General features: G+C 39.7%; 1 protein-coding gene across 5 annotated transcripts in view; it reads left to right on the top strand.

Annotated features, from left to right (window-relative positions):
* ZNF536 (zinc finger protein 536) overlaps window positions 1-19,009 on the top strand; it is a 628,548-nt gene extending 609,539 nt beyond the window's left edge. For all 5 annotated transcript variants that reach the window (XM_082270639.1, XM_082270638.1, XM_082270642.1 and 2 more), the window contains 2 exons: window positions 1,196-2,767; window positions 17,208-19,009. In XM_082270639.1, coding sequence (XP_082126765.1) covers window positions 1,196-2,767; window positions 17,208-17,245 — 1,610 coding nt within the window. In that variant the 3' untranslated portion in view covers window positions 17,246-19,009. The remainder of the gene's footprint in view (window positions 1-1,195; window positions 2,768-17,207) is intronic.
* The last annotated feature ends 531 nt before the right edge of the window (window positions 19,010-19,540 follow it).

Below are 19,540 nucleotides of genomic sequence, written 5' to 3' on the forward strand. Positions count from 1 at the left end.
GTCAGCTTTGAGCTCACTTCATCCATCTGTTGTTTTTGCAGAAAGAAAAATATCAGCACCAACTTAAAGGATATACTGTCATTTTCTTGAAACTTAACAAAAGCTTTTAAGGTTATATGAACCCGTGCTAGACCAATATTTTTAGAATTTTGGAACTTAAGCATTTCCTCAAAACTGTTAGTCGGGAAAAAAAAAATTGAACCTCGTACTCGTTGTTTTTGAGAATGATATGTAAATAGTAATATTCTTTCTTTCCCATCATGTGCTGCTGATAGATTAAACATGTAAGACCAGTAACCTTTTTAATGTGGTCTGAAAGTATGGCTGTTCATATGGCCTTTGGCCAATGGCCATATCATAATTTGTTTGAGAAAGTGGGACCATCTATCTAAATTAATAGGTTCATCTTTGGATGTTGATAAATTTGGTAAATGGCTTTCAGTCTCTATATTTCTCTTCCTAACTATTGACCAACCCCAATGAAGCCATACGCAGCTCAGTGGTTTGGCATAAAGGCAGATTCTGTCCATCTTGTCTGTTAATGTTATTGACTTAACTATCCATTAATCCTGTAGTAAGGTCGTAGGATTGACCTATTAGAGACCATTCTTTAGCATTTTTTAGAATAAATTAGAGAAAACACTAAAAGGGATTTATGCATATTAAGAAAAATTGTTTTTTAAGCAATTGTATTGCATTTTTACTATTTATTAATTTTGTCAATTGATAATAATACAAAGCTACATAAAAAAATACCATTAAAAGTTATAAAATCCCTTTCCCTTACCTTTCCCCCATATCCCTCATATCCCGCCCGTTTGCCCCTCCTTTTTTTTTAATTTCACCTTTTTCTGCTCCCTGATTTTAACGTTTCTGTGGTGTCTGTTTTCCTTCTACCTTATTTCTTATGTTAGATGAGACTCTAGAATTTGTATGCTAATTACAGGGTGTTTAGGTTCCCTATTATCCATAGTACTTATCCAGAGGTAAGGGTTATTGTCTTGATTATGTCCTGTAAGATTAAAACAAAAATGAAAAAATAACCTTTAATATGAATTTAAAGACTACGTTCACCTTTTCAGTCAGAATTTCACTTTTTTATTTCCACCCACTTTCCAACTTCAAAAAAGAAAAATGATAAAGGACAATATTTTAAAATATTGAAACATTTTCATTTTTTTTTGTGAAACTTTAGGTGAGAAGCCTTACAAGTGTCCCCATTGTGACTATGCTGGGACCCAATCAGCATCTCTGAAGTACCACCTGGAGCGCCACCATCGAGAAAGGCAGAATGGCTCTGGTCCTATTGCTAGTCATGGGCATACTCCAGGACAGGAGCACAAGGATGAAACAGTCAACAAGAGCTCCCTATTTATGAGACCTGACGTTTTACGAGGAGCATTTAAAGGCCTCCCCGGAATTGATTTCAGAAGTGGCGTAATGTCCCAGCAATGGCAGTCAGGATTGATGTCTGGAGATCGTCAGGGACAGTCAAGTGGCATTAGTCCTGAGGTTTCTTCAGAAGCTTTGAAAAAATCAGAGATCTCTTCTAAAGCAGCAAATATTGCAGAATTTGGGAGAGCATATCAGAACATTGTAGGAAATGGTGTTAACTTCCAGGGCTCTTTGCAGGCCTTCATGGATAGCTTTGTTTTAAGTTCTTTGAAGAAAGAGAAGGAGATGAAAGAGAAAGCTTTGCTAGAGTCGCTTCCTATAAAAGTTTCCAGGTCTGACAACTGTGAAGACAAAGTGGAGAACAAAACACCACAAAGGAAATTGGAAAAGTCTCAGTATGAACCTCTAGACCTGTCGGTGAGGCCAGATGCTCCATCTCTTCCAGGTTCATCTATAACAGTCCAAGATAACATTGCTTGGCATGGGTGTTTGTTTTGTTCTTTTACAACATCATCCATGGAGTTGATGGCCTTGCATCTCCAAGCTAACCATTTAGGAAAAGCAAAGCGTAAGGACAGCTCAATGAGTGGGCAGGGGCACACAAAAGATTCACTGAGAGAATCCTTGGGTACCGCAAATAAAATTGCTGCCTCCTCTTCTTCAGCACAGTGTGGCAAAGAAATGATGTCAAACTTGAGTCCATTGCAGAATTCTGAAAAAGGTCTGAACTCTAAAGAGACTTTATCTGATCATAAAAGCACTTCATGGTCCAGTCATATGGATCCAGTGTTTAACAATTTTCCAAATGAATTCTACAAGCAGTTTGGTGTATATCCTCACTCGGTTGGGTCCAATGCTCAAAACTCTTGCTCTAACATGGACATTGACTCTCAGTCTGCCCCGGATGACGAAGCACATGCCTTGCAGTGTGAGTCAGTTAATACAGTTGCTACTGATGACCTCTCTGATGAATCCTCATCTGAGGACATGGAAACGTGTAAAGAAGATGAGAATGAAGATGAAGAAATTGACACTGAACCAGAAAACATGAACACAGTTGACGAACAGAACAAAGAAGACCATGAAGAAGAAGATCCTCTACTGAATTCAGCTGCTCTCAGACCTTCTGAAAACATGGTTTCTTCAACACCACAGATGATGGAAAAGCAGTGGCATCCAAATCTTCCATTGCCTCATGAAACGCCACAAAGCTCTTTGCAACCTGACCAAGCATCTGGTCCAGATCCTTTGGAGAAGCAGGTTAATATGCTCTCTGTTCTTCGGGCTTACAGCTCTGACAGTATGGCTGCTTTTAACGGACTTGCAAGCAACACAACAAACAGTGGATGTATGAAGAGACCAGATTTATGTGGTAAGTTAATATGACAAATACAGAAGTAGATGATGATTAAAAAAGAGTTGTACTTTTTGAAATATTCACCTAAGGAACCCATTGATGCCTTTGTTCATTTGATAAAAGCCAACACTTAGCTACTGTGGGCTGTATACTATGTCATTTTTACCTGGAGTGCAATTTGGAACCGTCACTGCTCATAAATTAGGTTATGGCAATTTGGAAAGGAAAATTTTCAGAAAGCTCAATCATGCCAACTGAGAGTTGAGCTTGTAGGTGATGGGAGATAGACAGTAGTAGTGCTTAAAACAAGTGAAAAATATTTGATTTTGTATGATAAGATTGTTTTCATTTCAATAAATTGTATTACTTCTTCTATTTTAGTGTATTAAAGGTGCAATTTCTAAATTTTGCACCAAATGTCCAGCCAAAACTTTTTTTTTTGTTCTTTCCACTTCTTTGTAGGAACATCAGACAGGTTGTCTTTTCTCAATGATGATACATTTGGGTGTGTTGCCCCTTTAAATACTCAGTAACACCAAATTTTTCAGTATATTCATCCACATATGATTAACGTGAACAAAGTGTGCAAACAAAATAATAAATAAATTGCAAAGTGCCCAATAAAAATAAATAGGTGTAAGAAAGTCCCAAAAGTGTAATCAATTTATAAATATAGAAAATCAACTGAAGAAAGTTGGACTTCACTGGCATAGCAAAGAGCACAAAATTAATAAAAAAGTATACGTGTTATTCCATATTATATTATATGCTGTGCGTATAGGCAATTCGTTGTCATAAAAACATGTAAGATCATACAGTAAAGGCTAAAATGCAAAATCAAGAACATGTAGGTAAATTCCTCATGGGTCAACACGTTTCTCTTTCAGGCATCATCAGGACTCATGAAGGATGCTTAAATAACTACATAGACAACAAAACCTAAAAATCAAACATGATTACATCATATATATGCATTAACATGCTATGGCTATCTCACGACTATCATCATGAGTCCTGATGAAGCCTGAAAGAGAAAGGCGTTGACCCATGAAGAATTTACCTACATGTATGATCTTGCGTGTTTTATGACAACTTATGCCAATACGGGCAGCATATTCAATTTGTTTTTACCAGGATATCGGGGGAAATCTTTTTAATATAATATGGAATAAAATGTATAATTTTAAATAAATTGCTTTGTGCTCCTTTCTATGCCAGTAAAGTCAGACTTTCTTTGGTTGTTTTTTCTATATTACCTGGATATGGCAGTGAGTGCTTTTCTAATTCTTCATAAATGTAGCAGTTCTCTGCCAACACTGTGCCAACCAAAACGTGATCCAGACTTCAACGCACCTGTGAGCATGCATTCCTTTCCTGAATCTTGCATCCCAATACAGAGATCAATGTGTGCCTTGCTGCTCTGCAGCTAACCTAGACTCCAACGTTAAAACGGCTCAATGGTCCTGAATATCTTGGAAAAGATAAAAGGCACAAAAACAGGCAAATCTCATAGTGTAGTGTTCCCAATGACTAATAAACATTTAGTAAAATTGCACTTACAGAAAAAACGGTGTGTGCAATGCAACATGTATCACAAGAGCTGGCGCCGCCACATCCACAAACGGTGTGTGCGATGACGTCATGTATCTAGACAATCCAACGCATTTCTCCTACAGAGGCATCGTCAGGGAAAGAGGCTGATGCACAACGTCTTTAAAGGAACTGCTGGGATCTGATCTTGTGAAATTCAGTTTGGAGCAAGCCACATACTGGTGGACATATAACGATGGTCAGGATGGTTGTTTTTTTTGTCTGTGACCCCAATGAGCAGGTTTCGCCTCACCTCCTGCTTTTGTGATACCGGGGCAAGAAATGATGGGTACAGTAGCCACCACATCTTGTGACACATTACTGCTGAGGCAGGAAGTCTTCCAGCAGGGACACAGCAATAAAAACTTGATACGTGTTCCAATCCTTCCTCACCTTGTCCAAATCTTTAAAAAAAAATAGATTTTGGCTGGAGTTGGGTTATGACATATAAATGCATGCAGAGACAAAGGCTACATGCTAACAGCTTTTGTTTTACATCCTGGTTCCGTACAGCAAGCTAGTGTTAAAGCTTTTTGGCCTACGATAGTCTGCTGTTCTGGGAACACTTTAGTTTGCACCTGAGAATCTGCATTATTTACAATGTAACTTTTTTTGCAGCCCAAAAAGTTATGCCCCTTTGGACTCTAATTTTGCATCTAATCATTCAGAAACATTTACTGCATTTCTCTGCACCCTCACCACAGCCTCCTAGAAGAATACAATTAGGTAGAGATTTGCACTGGCAGCAGTGATCTGTGTGTGGTAGCTCTACTCTCTAGAGCCCTATAGGCCATATTTAATCTTGTTGCAGTGGAAAGTGGAAAATTAAACTCAAAGTGAACCCGAGACCAGGTGATAGACAATCAGGTATGAATACATATTCTCACAAAGCCTTAAATTAGCTTTAAATCAAGCCCTCAGTGATCTCTGTAGCTGCAGGCACTGTGGAGCAAATCATTTACAACAGATGGGCTACAGTTGTTCAAGTCAGCTTTCTTTGCTTCCTTGGATCCCACCCCATAGAGCACCTTTTCTGATATTTACATTAGATATTAGAAGTCTGGAGGGCTTTTAAGTCACTACTGGGAGGAGGGAGCAGGGTAACCTGAATCACTGCAGGAAAATGGGAAGCTAAGCTGTTGAGTCACTGCTGGGAAGAGGAAAATAAGGAGCTGAGCTACTGATTCACTGCTGGGAGGGTGGAACTGAATTGCTGAGCCATGCTTAGGAAGGAGTACAGGGGGAGTAGAGCTGCCGAGTAATTGCTCAGTGGAGGAGCAGTGGGAGCTGATCTGTGGGTCCAGTGCTGAGCTCCTGAGTCCCTGTTAAGAGAGGGAGTAGGATGGGCTGCGCTGCTGAGTCATTGCTGGGAGAGGGATCAGGGTGTGCTGAGCTGCAGAGTTACTGCTGGGAGGGAAAGCAAGGTCAGCTGAGCTGCTGAGCCATTGCTGGGAAGGGGAGCTGAGCTGCAGAGTCACAACCAGGAAGGGAAGCAGGTTGAAATTAGTTACTGAGTCATTACTGGGAGGGAGAGCAAGGTCAGCTGAACTACTGAGTCATTGCTGGGAGGGGGAGCAGGGGGAGCTGAGCTGCAGAGCCACAGCCTGGAAGGGGAGTAGGGTGAGCTGAGCTGCTATGTTATGCTGGGAGGGGGAACAGAGTGAGCTTGGCTGCAGAGTCACTGCTGGGAGGGGGAGCAAAGGGAAATTAGCTGCTGAGTTACGCTGGGAGGGGGAGCAGGGGGAGCTGAGCTGCATAGTCACTGCTGGAAAGGGGAGCTGGGTGAGCTGAGCTCCTGAAAAAAAGAAATGCTTCTGCTGTAAATTTTGAAAATGAGCTGCTTCACAGTGCCTGCTGCTACATAGGTAAGTGAAGGCTTGTTTTTTAGCTCATTTACTTTTTAGGAGCATTTACTAAATACACATACTTAAAAGGGTTATAGCCTGGCCTCATATTTTCTTAAAAACTCAGATTTAGGTAAACTAAGCTACTTATTGTAGATGTTCCTTAGAAAGTACAAACAGTTCACTGATTTCACTTGCACCTGATGTGTCAGTGTTCCCCTTCTTATAAATATATTTTACTAATGAAACAATGAGAATCAGGGTTTGTACTTCAGCCATAGCTGTAGTACATGATAGCAAAACTAAAAGATTTACATCATATGAAATTCTAGCAAGATCGGAATCTTTCCCAAAAAATCCAGAGAGCTATAATGGCCCATAGAGAGGCTGATAAGATCTAACTAGATTATCTTTTGTAGCTAATTCCCTTTTAACTCCTTCTACTGACACCACCAAAATCACTTACTGATGCGAGCAGATGTTGTGTTGATACATTGACTCTAAATACATTGACTGTACCAGACACATCTGTCAAATGGTGCATCAATAAACCAGCAATCTGGTGATGTGGATATCTTGACAAATGGACCCTGCAACGTTTTATTATATTGCAGATTAGTCTATACTGTACAGACCTTATGGCCTTCATTTATCAAAAGGAGCTTTTTCCTTTTTTTTTTTTTTTTCTTTTTTTTTAACATTAGTCTTAACGGTGAATTGAAGCCGGATTTACACTTTGGATATTCAAGTCAGAATTTTTTCTCTCTTTCATAAATGATTGTCATTATAATATTATTATTCACACATAAATGATTTTTAAAGATTGTGGCCTGAAACACGCTCCTGGATGCATTCATGGTGCTGCATTGTGATTGTTTACTGTAAGGAAGGGAACAATGAGAAGTCCTCCATTAAGAATCTGTAAAATGATGAATATCCTCCTCTCCCCTTCTCTCCCCTTTCTTCCTTCTTTCCACCTCCATATCCTTCCACTTTTCCCTACCGCTACATTTCTTTCTCCCCTCTTTATTTCCTCCTTATTATCCCCCCTTCCTTCCTTCTTTCCTTCCTTCCTTCCTTCATCCCTTTCCATTCCTTTACCTTCTCTTCCCTTTCCTTCCTTCCTTCCTTCCTCCCTTTCCATTCTTTTACCTTCTCTTCCCTTCCCTTCCCTTTCCTTCCTTATTTCCTTCCTCCCTTTCCATTCCTTTACATTTTCTTCCCTTTCCTTCCTTTCCATTCCTTTACCATCTCTTCCCTTTCCTTCCTTTCATCCTTCCTTCCTTCCCTCCTCCCTTTTAATTAATTTAGCTTCTCTCCCCTTTCCTTCCTTCCTTTCCATTCCTTTACCTTCTCTCCCCTTTCCTTCCTTCCATCCTTCCTTCCCTTTCCATCACTTCTTTTCTCCTTCCCTCACTTTCTTCCTTTTGTCCCCAACTTCTTTCTGCATTTCTCTACATCTTCCTTCTTTCTTCCTTTTAATTTATTTCATTATGTTTATCCCTCATATCCACCTCTTCCCGCTTCCTTCCATCACTTCCCTCCCTTCCTTCCATCCTTACTTCCTTGGCTCTCATTTTATTTCTCCTTCCCGCACTTTATTTCTACCCTTTTCATTTTCTTCCTTCTTTTGTCCCCCACGTTCTTCTGCTTTTTTCTACATCTTCCCTTTTTCCTTCCATTTATCCTTCTTTCCACTTCCGTCCATTTTTTTTCTTTCTTTCTTTCTTTCTTTCTTTCTTTCTTTCTTTCTTTCTTTCTTTCTTTCTTTCTTTCTTTCTTTCTTTCATTCTTTCTTTCTTTCTGTCTCTTTCTGTCTCTTTCTCTCTCTCTCTCTTTCCTCTTCATCATTTTTATTCTTCCTCTTTCTTTCTTTCTTTCTTTCTTTCTTTCTTTCTTTCTTTCTTTCTTTCTTTCTTTCTTTCTTTCTTTCTTTCTTTCTTTCTTTCTTTCTTTCTTTCTTTCTTTCTTTCTTTCTTTCTTTCTTTCTTTCTCTTTCTTTCTTTCTTTCTTTCTTTCTTTCTTTCTTTCTTTCCTCCCTCCTTCACTCCTTTTCTTCTTCATTCCTTTCTGTTTCACTCCTTTTTTTCTCCCTATCTTCCTTCCATTCTTCCTATTCTCTTTCTTTCCTTCCTTCCTTCCTTCCAGCACCCTCATTCCCTCCCTACCTCTAACATTTGTTAGGGGTTCAGGCCTTGTTAAATGATGTTGCTGGTGACACCCTGACATCTTCTCTATGCACACCTTAACTGTTGTGACATCTTAATGACACCACTGTCAATTTTGCCCTAGATACATGGAAATGGGTCACTAAATAATTAAAACAAATTTATGATTAACATGTTTTAAAAAGAACATCTTTTCCTTCCCTGATGAAGAGATTCCTAAATGGAAAGTACACTTTTAATACAAGAATTATATGAATATGAATTCACACAAATATGAATATGAATGCAGAACGCTTGCCTATGTACCAAGGGGCTACTACGTTTACAAAAATGTTTATTTTAAGGGAAATTCTAATGGTTATTGGTCAGCTTTTATTTATTTGTTTTTAAGTTTGCATACTTATATAGTTTGCATATATATATATATATATATATATATATATATATATATATTATTTAAAAAATACCTTTAATATACAAATAAAGGCATACTAGAAGGTAAAACTCCATGACATTCAGTTTGTAAGGTAAGCTGTACATTCCTGCAAGAAAGACCAGCAGGATTTTTACTACTTTCCAGCCTGTTTCACATTAGTGCTGGCTACCTGAAAGTGGGGGATATGAATCACCACTATCTAATACCTCATATTGATTAAAAAAGAATTAGAAATAAAAATAATTAAAGAAATACTGAGCACACATAAAAATGAAATCCCCTTGATGATACAAGAGATGGTCAGAGACTATGCACATGATACAAGAGATGGTCATAGAATGAGGGCATGATATAGGAGATGGTCAGAGATTGTCAACATAGTACAGGAGATGTCAGAGTTTTTGGACACAATACAAGAGATGGTCATAGAATGAGGGCATGATATAAGAGATGATCAGAGACTCTTAGGAAAGTACAGGAGATGTCAGAGACTGGGGGCATGATACTGGAGATGGTTAGAGACTGTGGACATGATACAGGAGATGGTCAAAGACTGCCCACATAGTACAGGAGATGTCAGAGACTGAGGGCATGATACAGGAAATGGTAAGAGATTGTCGACATAGCACAAGAGATGGTCAGAGACTGAGGGCATGATACAAATAATGGTCAGAGACTGTGGACATGGTACAAGAGATGTTCAGAGACTGAGGGCATGATACAGGAGATGGTTAGATACTGTGGACATGGTTCAAGAGATGTTCAGAGACTGTGGACATGGTGCAGGAGATGTTCAGAGACTGTGGACATGGTACAGGAGATGGTCAGAGACTGTGGACATGGTACAGGAGATGGTAAGAGACTGTGGACATGGTACAGGAGATGGTAAGAGACTGTGGACATGGTACAGGAGATGGTCAGAGACTGTGGACATGGTACAGGAGATGGTAAGAGACTGTGGACATGGTACAGGAGATGGTAAGAGACTGTGGACATGGTACAGGAGATGGTAAGAGACTGTGGACATGGTACAGGAGATGGTAAGAGGCTGTGGACATGGTACAGGAGATGGTCAAATACTGTGGACATGGTACAGGAGATGGTCAGAGACTGAGAAAATGCTATAAGAGATTTTGGAGACTGGGGACATGCTTCAGGAGACATATTACATGAGACTGCTAGAAATCACTGCTAAAACAGGACAATAAGGAAACACAGATTAGTGTCTGCAGGGGCCTCTATGGCCTCACAGAAAGTTCCAAAGAGCCACATGTGGCCCCTGGGCTGCAGGTTGGGCACCAGAGCTTTAAGGGCTCATTCACTCAGGAGTTGGATTACTTTTCAGAGGGCGCTTGACAGATGGAGGAGGTGATATGTTGACTTTATTTCTAGTGTTAACCCTTAAAATGTTGGCTCACTGCTCTGTTACATTCCACGTGAGTGTGAGGCTCCCCATTCACTTGAATGGGTCACATGTGGCACCGGTGCCGCCCGGTGATTGCAACATGCCATCTGATCTTTTCTGTGGCCCCAAAGCAAAGAATTGCTGCTCCAACATGTGTACAATCATAAGCAGCTGCATTTCTCTTTTTGATTTGGGGAGGGGGACAGTAAAAATTAGGCTGCTTTTAACACCCCCCTGGCCACCTATGTGAATAAGCCCTTAATCATTTAATTTTCCACTTATTTGTTATTGTTAAATCTACATGGAGTTGCTGTTTTTCAGAAAATGCGCAGAATTTACTTTATGCGGCCAGTTTGAAGGCCTTTGCCAAAAAGACTCTCGTTAATATGTTTGCATATTCAGGTAACGCGGTTAAAAAATGGCTGCAAAATACAGCAGTTGAGTGCTTGAGAGTCCCGGTTATCAATCACATTCTGACTTCTCCAACCCACAGCTAAGAATAGGCTGCCAGACATAGAACATGACTTCTTCGTAATTTGGCCATGCTGTATGTCCATGCTTGTGTAGACTAGGTAGATAGATTTCTGCAGATCTTTCATAGCTTGGGGGAGGGGGAGGTTGTCAGAAACCCCGTTATCTCTAAAAAATAATAATATGTATGCCTACTTAAAGTGTTACTAAACCCAGGAGCCTGCAGTCACTATATCTTGTCTCCCCATGACCCTGCATTCACTATATCTGCTCACCCACAGTACACAGAACATGGAAATGCAATTATTTTAGTAAATATAAACTGCTAAATACCTTTTCTCATCAGCAGTATATGGCAGGCTTGTGACTACTATCTATGTCTGATTAATGCTTGTAGGAGGAGTTTTCACTCTCCCCTAAATGTCCTATGAAGCTGTATGACCACTGACCCTCTGTCTGGACAGTGCTGATTGGCCCTGTGCTGATCACATGCACCCTCCCAAGAAAAAAAAAAAAATCTATAGCAATACACACCAAATTGAGCATGTGCAGCTTACCCCCAAGGTTCTGTTCTATAAGGAGATGGATTGGGGACAGTGTAGAAAGGGGAGCATCAGAGAAGACAGAAAAAAAACAGCCTTTTTACACAATGCAGAAGATTAACCACAGTGAGTATAACAAGCATGATTTACTTCATATACAGACTGATTTTACTGTTGTGGGTTTAGTAATACTTTAGGGAATATTACTTATATTTGTAAAATTGGACAGAACTGGATGGCCCCAACAGAGAGTCATGCAGTGGACCCATCAACATTCCAGTTCTAGCAGCTGAACATCATGCAGATATAAAACAGAACTAAGCAAAAAAAAAAAAAAAAATAAATATATATATATATATATATATATATATATATATATATATATATATATATATATATATATATTATCATTTACATATATACAGTATCTCACAAAAGTGCATACACCCTTCACATTTTTGTAAATATTTTTATTATATCTTTTCATGTGACAACACTGAAGAAATGACACTTTGCTACAATGTAAAGTAGTGAGTGTACAGCTTGTATAACAGTGTAAATTTGCTGTCCCCTCAAAATAACTCAACACACAGCCATTAATGTCTAAACCGCTGGCAAAAGATATAATAAAATATTTAAATTTGAGGGGTGTACTCACTTTTGTGAGATACTGTATATATATATATATATTAAAGCAGGGATTGACCGATTATCGACAAAGCCGATATATCGACGGCCGATATGCACTTTCCCCGATATATCGGAATCGGCCCCGGAGGTTACAGATATTGCCGATATTTTGGGAAAATGCTTGTACCGGATGGTGCCTGCAGCTAGAGGCATCACCCCGGTACCGGCGTCCATAGCCGACGGCCGCCTGTCTTGTAATGACAACCAATGCGGCTGAGAAGCTGCTCGACTGTCATTACAAGGAGCGGCTCGCCCAAGTCTCCCGTCCCACCAGGAGACCCGGGCAACCTGCCCGCATGGCCGTCAAAGAGAAGACTCGTTTTAAAGCCGCATTCGGCTCTGATCAGGTCTCCGTGTAAAAACAAATTCAACACAGTGTGCAGTAAATCAGAGTAAGCCATTTCAATACAGAAGATCTCTAAAAGACTGAAAGGAAAAGCTGGAGTTCCGCTTTGAGTGCTTATCCAGAAGACAATAACAGTTCCCTGATTTACTTTATTTACTGCGTTCAGGAAACCCACAACGTGACGGAACCAAATCATTATACTTTGCATGTTGAATACCGTCAGGTTCCTGCGTTATGTGCACCGTGAGATTCCAATCCATAATAAAAGAGCAGATTTTGTTTTATCCCTCTCTGGTGACACAATTTGTATAGAAGATACGACACTTCTTGTTTACATTTGCAAAGCGGATGCGTTTCTTCCCTCTCTGAAGTTCCTCAGATCTGACCGTAGGAAGTCAAACTAGGCCAGAATTCGGTTTGATGTTGTGAAAGTTGTTACATTTTCGGCTGGAGATATGTGCATTTGTTTTGCATACTTAACTTTCCCGGCAATAATTCTTGGTGAAAGAGACAAGCAGAGACTTTACGAGCCGTTTTAATAACATTGAGCTTCTGGGGAGATAATGGACTTCTACCTAAAGGGTCTACCATCTTGTTTGTAAATTTATTGCATCTTCCTTGTTGAGTAAGTTGGTGCAAGAAAAATGGAAATTAAAGTGTGTCCAAACCCAAGAACAAAAATGCACTATTTTGGCTTAGCAATCATTAGATGTGGTGGCTGCCTTAGTATTATAGTTGAGGGTTACCTAAGGAAACATAATAGGTAGACATGTGCAATTTGTTTCATTGAGTGACCCTATCCCTTTGTAACATCATCGACATGCTGGGCCAATGACGTCACAAGGGAGCGGGTCACCCCTTAGTTATTTAAAAAAGGGCCTGGTATGGATTGGGAGGGGAATAGACAAAAATATATCTCCTGCGCTCAAATGTTGTGAGAAAACCAAAGAGGTTGTGGCTAAATAGATGACATCTAACCTCTTGCTGCCCTCGCAGGATGATGGGTATCCACACAAACTGAAAGCATAAAAAAACGAGAGAAGGGCGATTCGAGGGAGGATCCTCTTCCTCAGAGCCAACGGTCTCGAAACGCGTTAGCCCTATCTTTATGGACATTTTCAAGTTTGCTTGTCACTATTAAGGAATATGGTCCTGAGGTCTCTGGATAGCCGAAATAATTATTCGGTTCTATGCCTATATACAGCATACTTTTGTGAATATAATGTATGTTGTGGTTTTTAACCATTCCTAATAAACTTTTTATGGTATTGCACTAGGTCGGTGCGCACTTCTCTCGTTTTTTATGGATTGGGAGGGGCCACGCTGTTTTTTTCTGAATTTTTCATTGCCGTCATTCTTTATTTACATTCATCTGTCACTGGGGAAACCCGCTGACAGCTGATGAGTCATTGGTTGTTAAGGACATGGCGGCCGGCTTCCCAGCCCACTCCTTAACAACCAGCTATTCTTCATACAAAATTTGCATTGGTCGGTCATTTCTCAACAGATCTGAATTCAAACTGTTCCAAAGATTTGGAATTTGTTAGAAAATTAATAAATGAAACAAAATTAAATGAAATAAAACTAAACGAATTCCAAATTGAATTAACAAAACAAAATTAGTAACATAACAAATCTATCCAAAACTAAACACATTTTTCTGTTCTGCACGTCTAGTAGTAAGACAGTGGACATTTGGTGAACATAAAAGAAGAAGTAGACCTTTGAACATATTGTAAGCACATCTTAAGGATACAATAGGCATGGAATATACCTCCTAACAAAAATGTTGAATTAGGTAGACAGGTGCTTTCAGGCCCCCTCACGAGAGAGTGCCAAGGAGAAAGGTGGGGGAAGGGTGTCTAGTTGCCCTGTGGTGGTGTGAGTTTGCATCTCCCTCACTGGAGAGTGCCCAGTGGATATTAAAGGGAGGCAACAAATGATCCTGTGTCCAAGTGAATAGGTTGGAGGGCTAATATGGCGTTACCATACTACAAAAGAGAGAAGTAAGGCTAATGAGACAAAAACAAATCTAAGGCCCCTTTCACATGGGCGTTCCGTATGTCCGTATATCACCCCATCCGTTTGCGGGTGATATACAGACATAATGCATGTCAATGGGATTGCAGATGTCAGCGGATGTCCATCAGCTGACATCCATTTTGCGTCCTTTCAGTTCTGTTCCGTTTTTTGGAACGGAACAGAACCCTATTTTTTCTTCCGTTTAAAAAACGGAAAGGACGCAAAATCGGATGTCAGTGGTGTCATCCGCTGACATCCGCAATCACATAGACATGCATTATGTCCGTATATCATCCGCAAACGGATGGGATGATATGCGGACATACGGACTGGATGACACAAATGTCATCCGTGTCCGTGAAAAAAAAAAAGTGCCGGAGCGGATCGCAATACGGTCCGCTCCGTGTGAAAGGGGCCTTAATGTAGCACCCTTCTAGTTAGTGCAGGTTGATTGGAAAATTTTGTTTATCTGCTCTGTGGAGCAGATAAATCAGTGGAGCAGGGATTGATTGTTTTAGCCTTCTCAGTGTCTCACAAGCTGCTGCTCTGATTACTTCCAACTGTATTCTAGGAGATTCTAGAGTTATAGTGGGCGGAAGAACAGATAGGGCAACCTTAAAATTTGTGGGACTGCTCCCAATCCTTGGGGAGGTGTGCCCAGTAGGTGGTGGGAGAGCCTATAAACAGTCTGGGGCCTGAAACAGGAGTGGCAAAGTTCCTAAGTCTAATCCTGCTGGAGAAAACCCCTGGGGCAGGTTTACTGGAGATGCCATCTAGAAGACATCGAGGTCCCAGTTGAATCTTAGGCTGGGGGGGGGGGGGCTTGTAAAATCCAGTCCACTCCAGGACAATCCAGTCCTGGAGATCATTTGGGTCTGGAGAAGCTCACGGGAGAGTGCCAGGAGGAAGTTGGGGGAAAGGTCGTGTGAGTTTGCATCTCCCTCACTGGAGAGTGCTCGGTGGATATCAGAAGGAGGCAACTGATGATCCTGTGGCCAAGTGAGTAACTGACCCCAGTGCTGGAATGTAGTGACCGTGTGCAACTGTGGTCTTTTGGGAAAAGTCAATTTACCTGTCAGCATTAGAGATTTTGCAGGAGATTTTTTGTGCAGTCAGCAAGATAGAGGAGACCTCAAAGTGTGCAGTTCACCAGTTTTGGGGGTATCCCATGCTTCTTTCACCCCATCTGAATTCATTGTTCCAATAAAACCCCCAAAAATACACCCCTACACTTTTCCTTTGAGCGAATGGATGAATGAAGAAATTGTTACCTGCCTGGCAGTGTGTTGTAACTAGGGGAAAGGAAACAAGTTCACCAGTGGGTTGCGCTACATAAATAACCCTGGAGGGCAAATATAGTTCTTCCCAGCATTATTCTCAAATGTGGGAGCCAAGGTGGTGAGTATAATTGAAAAAGGCAAGAGTTGAGATATCCCCTTTGCACCAAACTAAATAGATATGTTTGGTAGGAAATAGAATTGAGGAGGGGATACGATAGAAGAGAAAGAGGGCTGGATCCAGGTAAAGGTAGGACAAGATGACAAAGCAGTAGGGTGAGGAAAATAGTAGATGGGAAAATGGAGAGGTGCGGAGAGATAAAAGACTTCTATGCAAAGAGTCTACCATTTTGTTTGTAAATGTATAACATATATTAAGTTGGTGCAAGAAAAATGGCAATTAAAGTGTATGCAAACCCAAGAACAAAAATGTTAGATTCCCTTTTTTAAGAAATATAGTTTTTAATGAGTTGTACCAAGCACAGAAAAGGAAAACAATAGACATTTGGTAGACATATTAGGGCAGTGGACATTTGGTGAACAAGAAGTAGACATGTATATATAATATCATTATATTATTTACTGTATATATACTGTATTTCTATATAACTATTTTCAAATTCTCTCTGAGTCTGGTCACAACTGAAGATACACAATAGAGAAACCATCAGAGAAGAAACAAACCAAAAACAGTGGAAATGGGCCCCTCTTGATCATGTCATGATTGTGACTAGTAATAGGCCACCTAGGTCATTTAACTTGTGTGCAGAATTTCCACTGGATATACTAATTTATCAGTCAGAAGTCTGCTGTAAAACATAAAATGGCAATTTTTTTTGAGCTGCAGAAAGTCTTGTGATTCCTCTCCAACACCTGTTTCTTTTGTTTAAATTATCTACATGTGTTTAGTGATGGGCAGGCAAAGGATCAATAATAATAAGTAAAAAAAAAAGAAAAAAATATTAATTTTCCAAATGTAACAGTTGAACAAGTGTAAGTAATGCAAATAGATGGTCAAAAGGTAAGAGAGCTAATGATGTTTCATAGGCCCAGTTGACTTATTTGCCTAAGTAAGTCATGGGAGAATCCAACTCATTTTGGGGGGTTCAGCAGTCTCCCTTCATCAGGGTTTGTAACGGAACGAGATGGTTAAAAATATGTTGTCATGTGTAAGAGGACTCATTTAGGGCATCGGTCTAGACTGCCAAAGCCACCAAAGCACATTTGTACTCCTGTGACTATTACTTTGGCAGATAAAAGTCAACTGGACCCATCAAACATCTTTGACACTTTTACTTTTTGACCATCTTTTTGCATCACTACTACGATGACCTCTACCGGGTTAACCGCATGCATGTGGATCATACTGGTGTCCAGTGCTCCACCAACACTTCTGTCTCTAAAATTGTAAGTAGGACACTACCGAAAATTCTTATTAGCACACAAGTCACATGTATATTGACCTTATTTGCTTTATGCTCAACACAATCCTAGCCCCATTAATGCTAATATGTGTACCAGTTTTACATAAGATGACATCACATGTTCCCAGAATTGATGTGTTTCATGCTGAATACTAAAGTCTATAGGAATTTAATTTGTTACACTGTTCTTTTCGTTTTAGAGCATAATTATTTTTCCGATTCTGTTTTCTTTTTTTACAGACAACCAGGACGGCCATGGGAACGCTGATTGCTCCTAGTTTTGCTATTCTGTATGTTGGACTGATATGGGGTTTGTCTCTTTGATGTACCTCCGTCTCAAGTTGCTCTGCGGCTGAGGTACATCGATGACGTTCTTCTGCTGTGACAAAGTCAAAAGGAGTCTTCACTCCTTTCCTAACACCTCCGATTAGTATAAACTTTCAACTTGATATTTTAGACAGCTATGTCAGAGATAAATCACTTGTGGCTTATAATAATTGTTAACTATTATCGGACTCTGTTCCTTTGAAACTTTATGAATAAACTGAACTAGCTGCTATTCTTGAATTTAAAAAAAAATGTAAAAGAACATTTTAGACTGTCGTTCCAGCAGGCAGACTTTCTTAAGATAATTTATTAGGTTTTTTTTTTCAGTGATCAAAGATTTAAACAGTTAAACAATGATCATCTGCCTTTATTAGAATATGAAGAATATAACAATATAGGGCAATTGTATACATGCTAAATTAGGGCATTATTAATACATCAGGACTGATATTTTTGGTTCATTTATTCCGTTTGAATGAATTCACTTCTTGAGATTGTATTGCCTGTCTTGTAGTTACTTGCAAAATTATAAAAAAATAAATTTCGATTTAGCAAAAACTGCACATTAAAGATAATCCAGTAAGGCCTACTAACAATGTTATTAGTTGTGAAACATCTAAATTTATTTCACTAATACTTTAAAATAAAAAAAAAAATTGGTGGTCCTTATAGACAATATACAATACATGGTTCCTGTAGTCGTAATACACTTGGTGTTGTATACCTTGATGCTGTATTTGTAATCTACTTTACATCGGAATAACCAAAAGGAAACTGGAACCAGAGCGTTATACTATTTAATATTTAACCAAACCGAAAAGCATTTGTGCTCACTGAAGCCTGGTTCTTAAATAGGACGATAATGGATTTGGTCCATTGCAGGCTATACTCACACACAAAACAATAGCAAAACGCCTGATAGTGAGAATTTTTCAGATTTGAAATCTGTACCCTGGCTAAGTTTCCTGGAGGTCTGAAAGGTGATTTTGATATTACAAAGGTTTTCTTTTTCTTTTCTTTTTTTTTTTTTTATTATTTCTTTTTTTTTTTTTTCTTTCTTTTTTTTTTTTTTTTTTTAGATATATGTGTTGCTGTTTGTATATTATGACGTATTTGTATTTTTATTGTATATTATGATGTAATATAAGCTTACATGGTGACGAAACATAGAATTATTTTAGGAGGGTGTGTATAGTCAGAAGACAAATTGAACAATCATATTCGTCTGAGGAGGGGATTATAGCATGAAACACATTGAGACTGTGATGGTACCTATCAGTGATGTCATCCTATGTGACACTCAGCACAGACGAGCATTTAATGAGCTGGAAGAAACGGTTGGAGCAAAAAGCCTTGATGTCAAAGACTTCCAGATATTTTCCTCATAACACTGGGAAGCGAACTTTTCATTCATCATCAAGAATAGACACACTGGGACTGTCTGAATTCTGCATGCTGTCTTCTACCTGCCTGTGCCGCTTCCATCATGGTGGGAGGGCACCTTTGTACATTTTTATGTGTAAGCTACTACCTGTATGTGTTTTGTTGTATAAAGTGCTTTGATATTCAGCCATGGTGCCCTACTCATTTTTATTTACAACCCTTGATTGAAGGCATTCTATCTACCATGTAAAACAGGAAAGACAGATGATACTGATCGTACACAATTTTTTTTCAAAGTCATATGTTCGCCTACTTATTGTGGACCTAAAGTGAAAAAATGACTTTTGGCCCATTGGTCCTTTATCGTGCCCATGTTCTAAAAATCCTCATGCACTATATAGCTGAAGTTTCATGGACATCTGACCATCACACTTGTATGTTTGTTGGACATTACATTTTAATACCGGGTCTGTGAGCCCCCATTCACACTGGGGCGACCTGTCAGGCGACCTAGTCACCTGACAGGTTGCCATAGGTCGCCTTCCACAGAGAAGCTGTGGACCCGTTCTAATAGGAGCGACACAAGTCACTCCGACTTAGAAAAAGGGTCCGGAGCTTCTTTGGGGCGACCTGGAGCGACCTGCATTGACTTCAATGTTATGAAGTCCGTGCCGGCCGCTCCGAGGTCGCGGCGCAAGCAGCGCGCCGCGACCTGTGAGGTCGCCCCGGGAAGTAGCGTCGCCCCCAGTGTGAACGGGGCCTTAAATCAATCATAGTCATGCAATCTTCATTGAAAAACATTTGCTTATAATTTTTTTTCAGACAATTATGCATTTTTAACCTTGTAGAAACAGTTTGGAGAA

Source organism: Pelophylax lessonae, assembly GCF_965119305.1.
Source record: "Pelophylax lessonae genome assembly, chromosome: 10".
In the NCBI taxonomy this organism is placed as follows: Eukaryota; Metazoa; Chordata; class Amphibia; order Anura; family Ranidae; genus Pelophylax; species Pelophylax lessonae.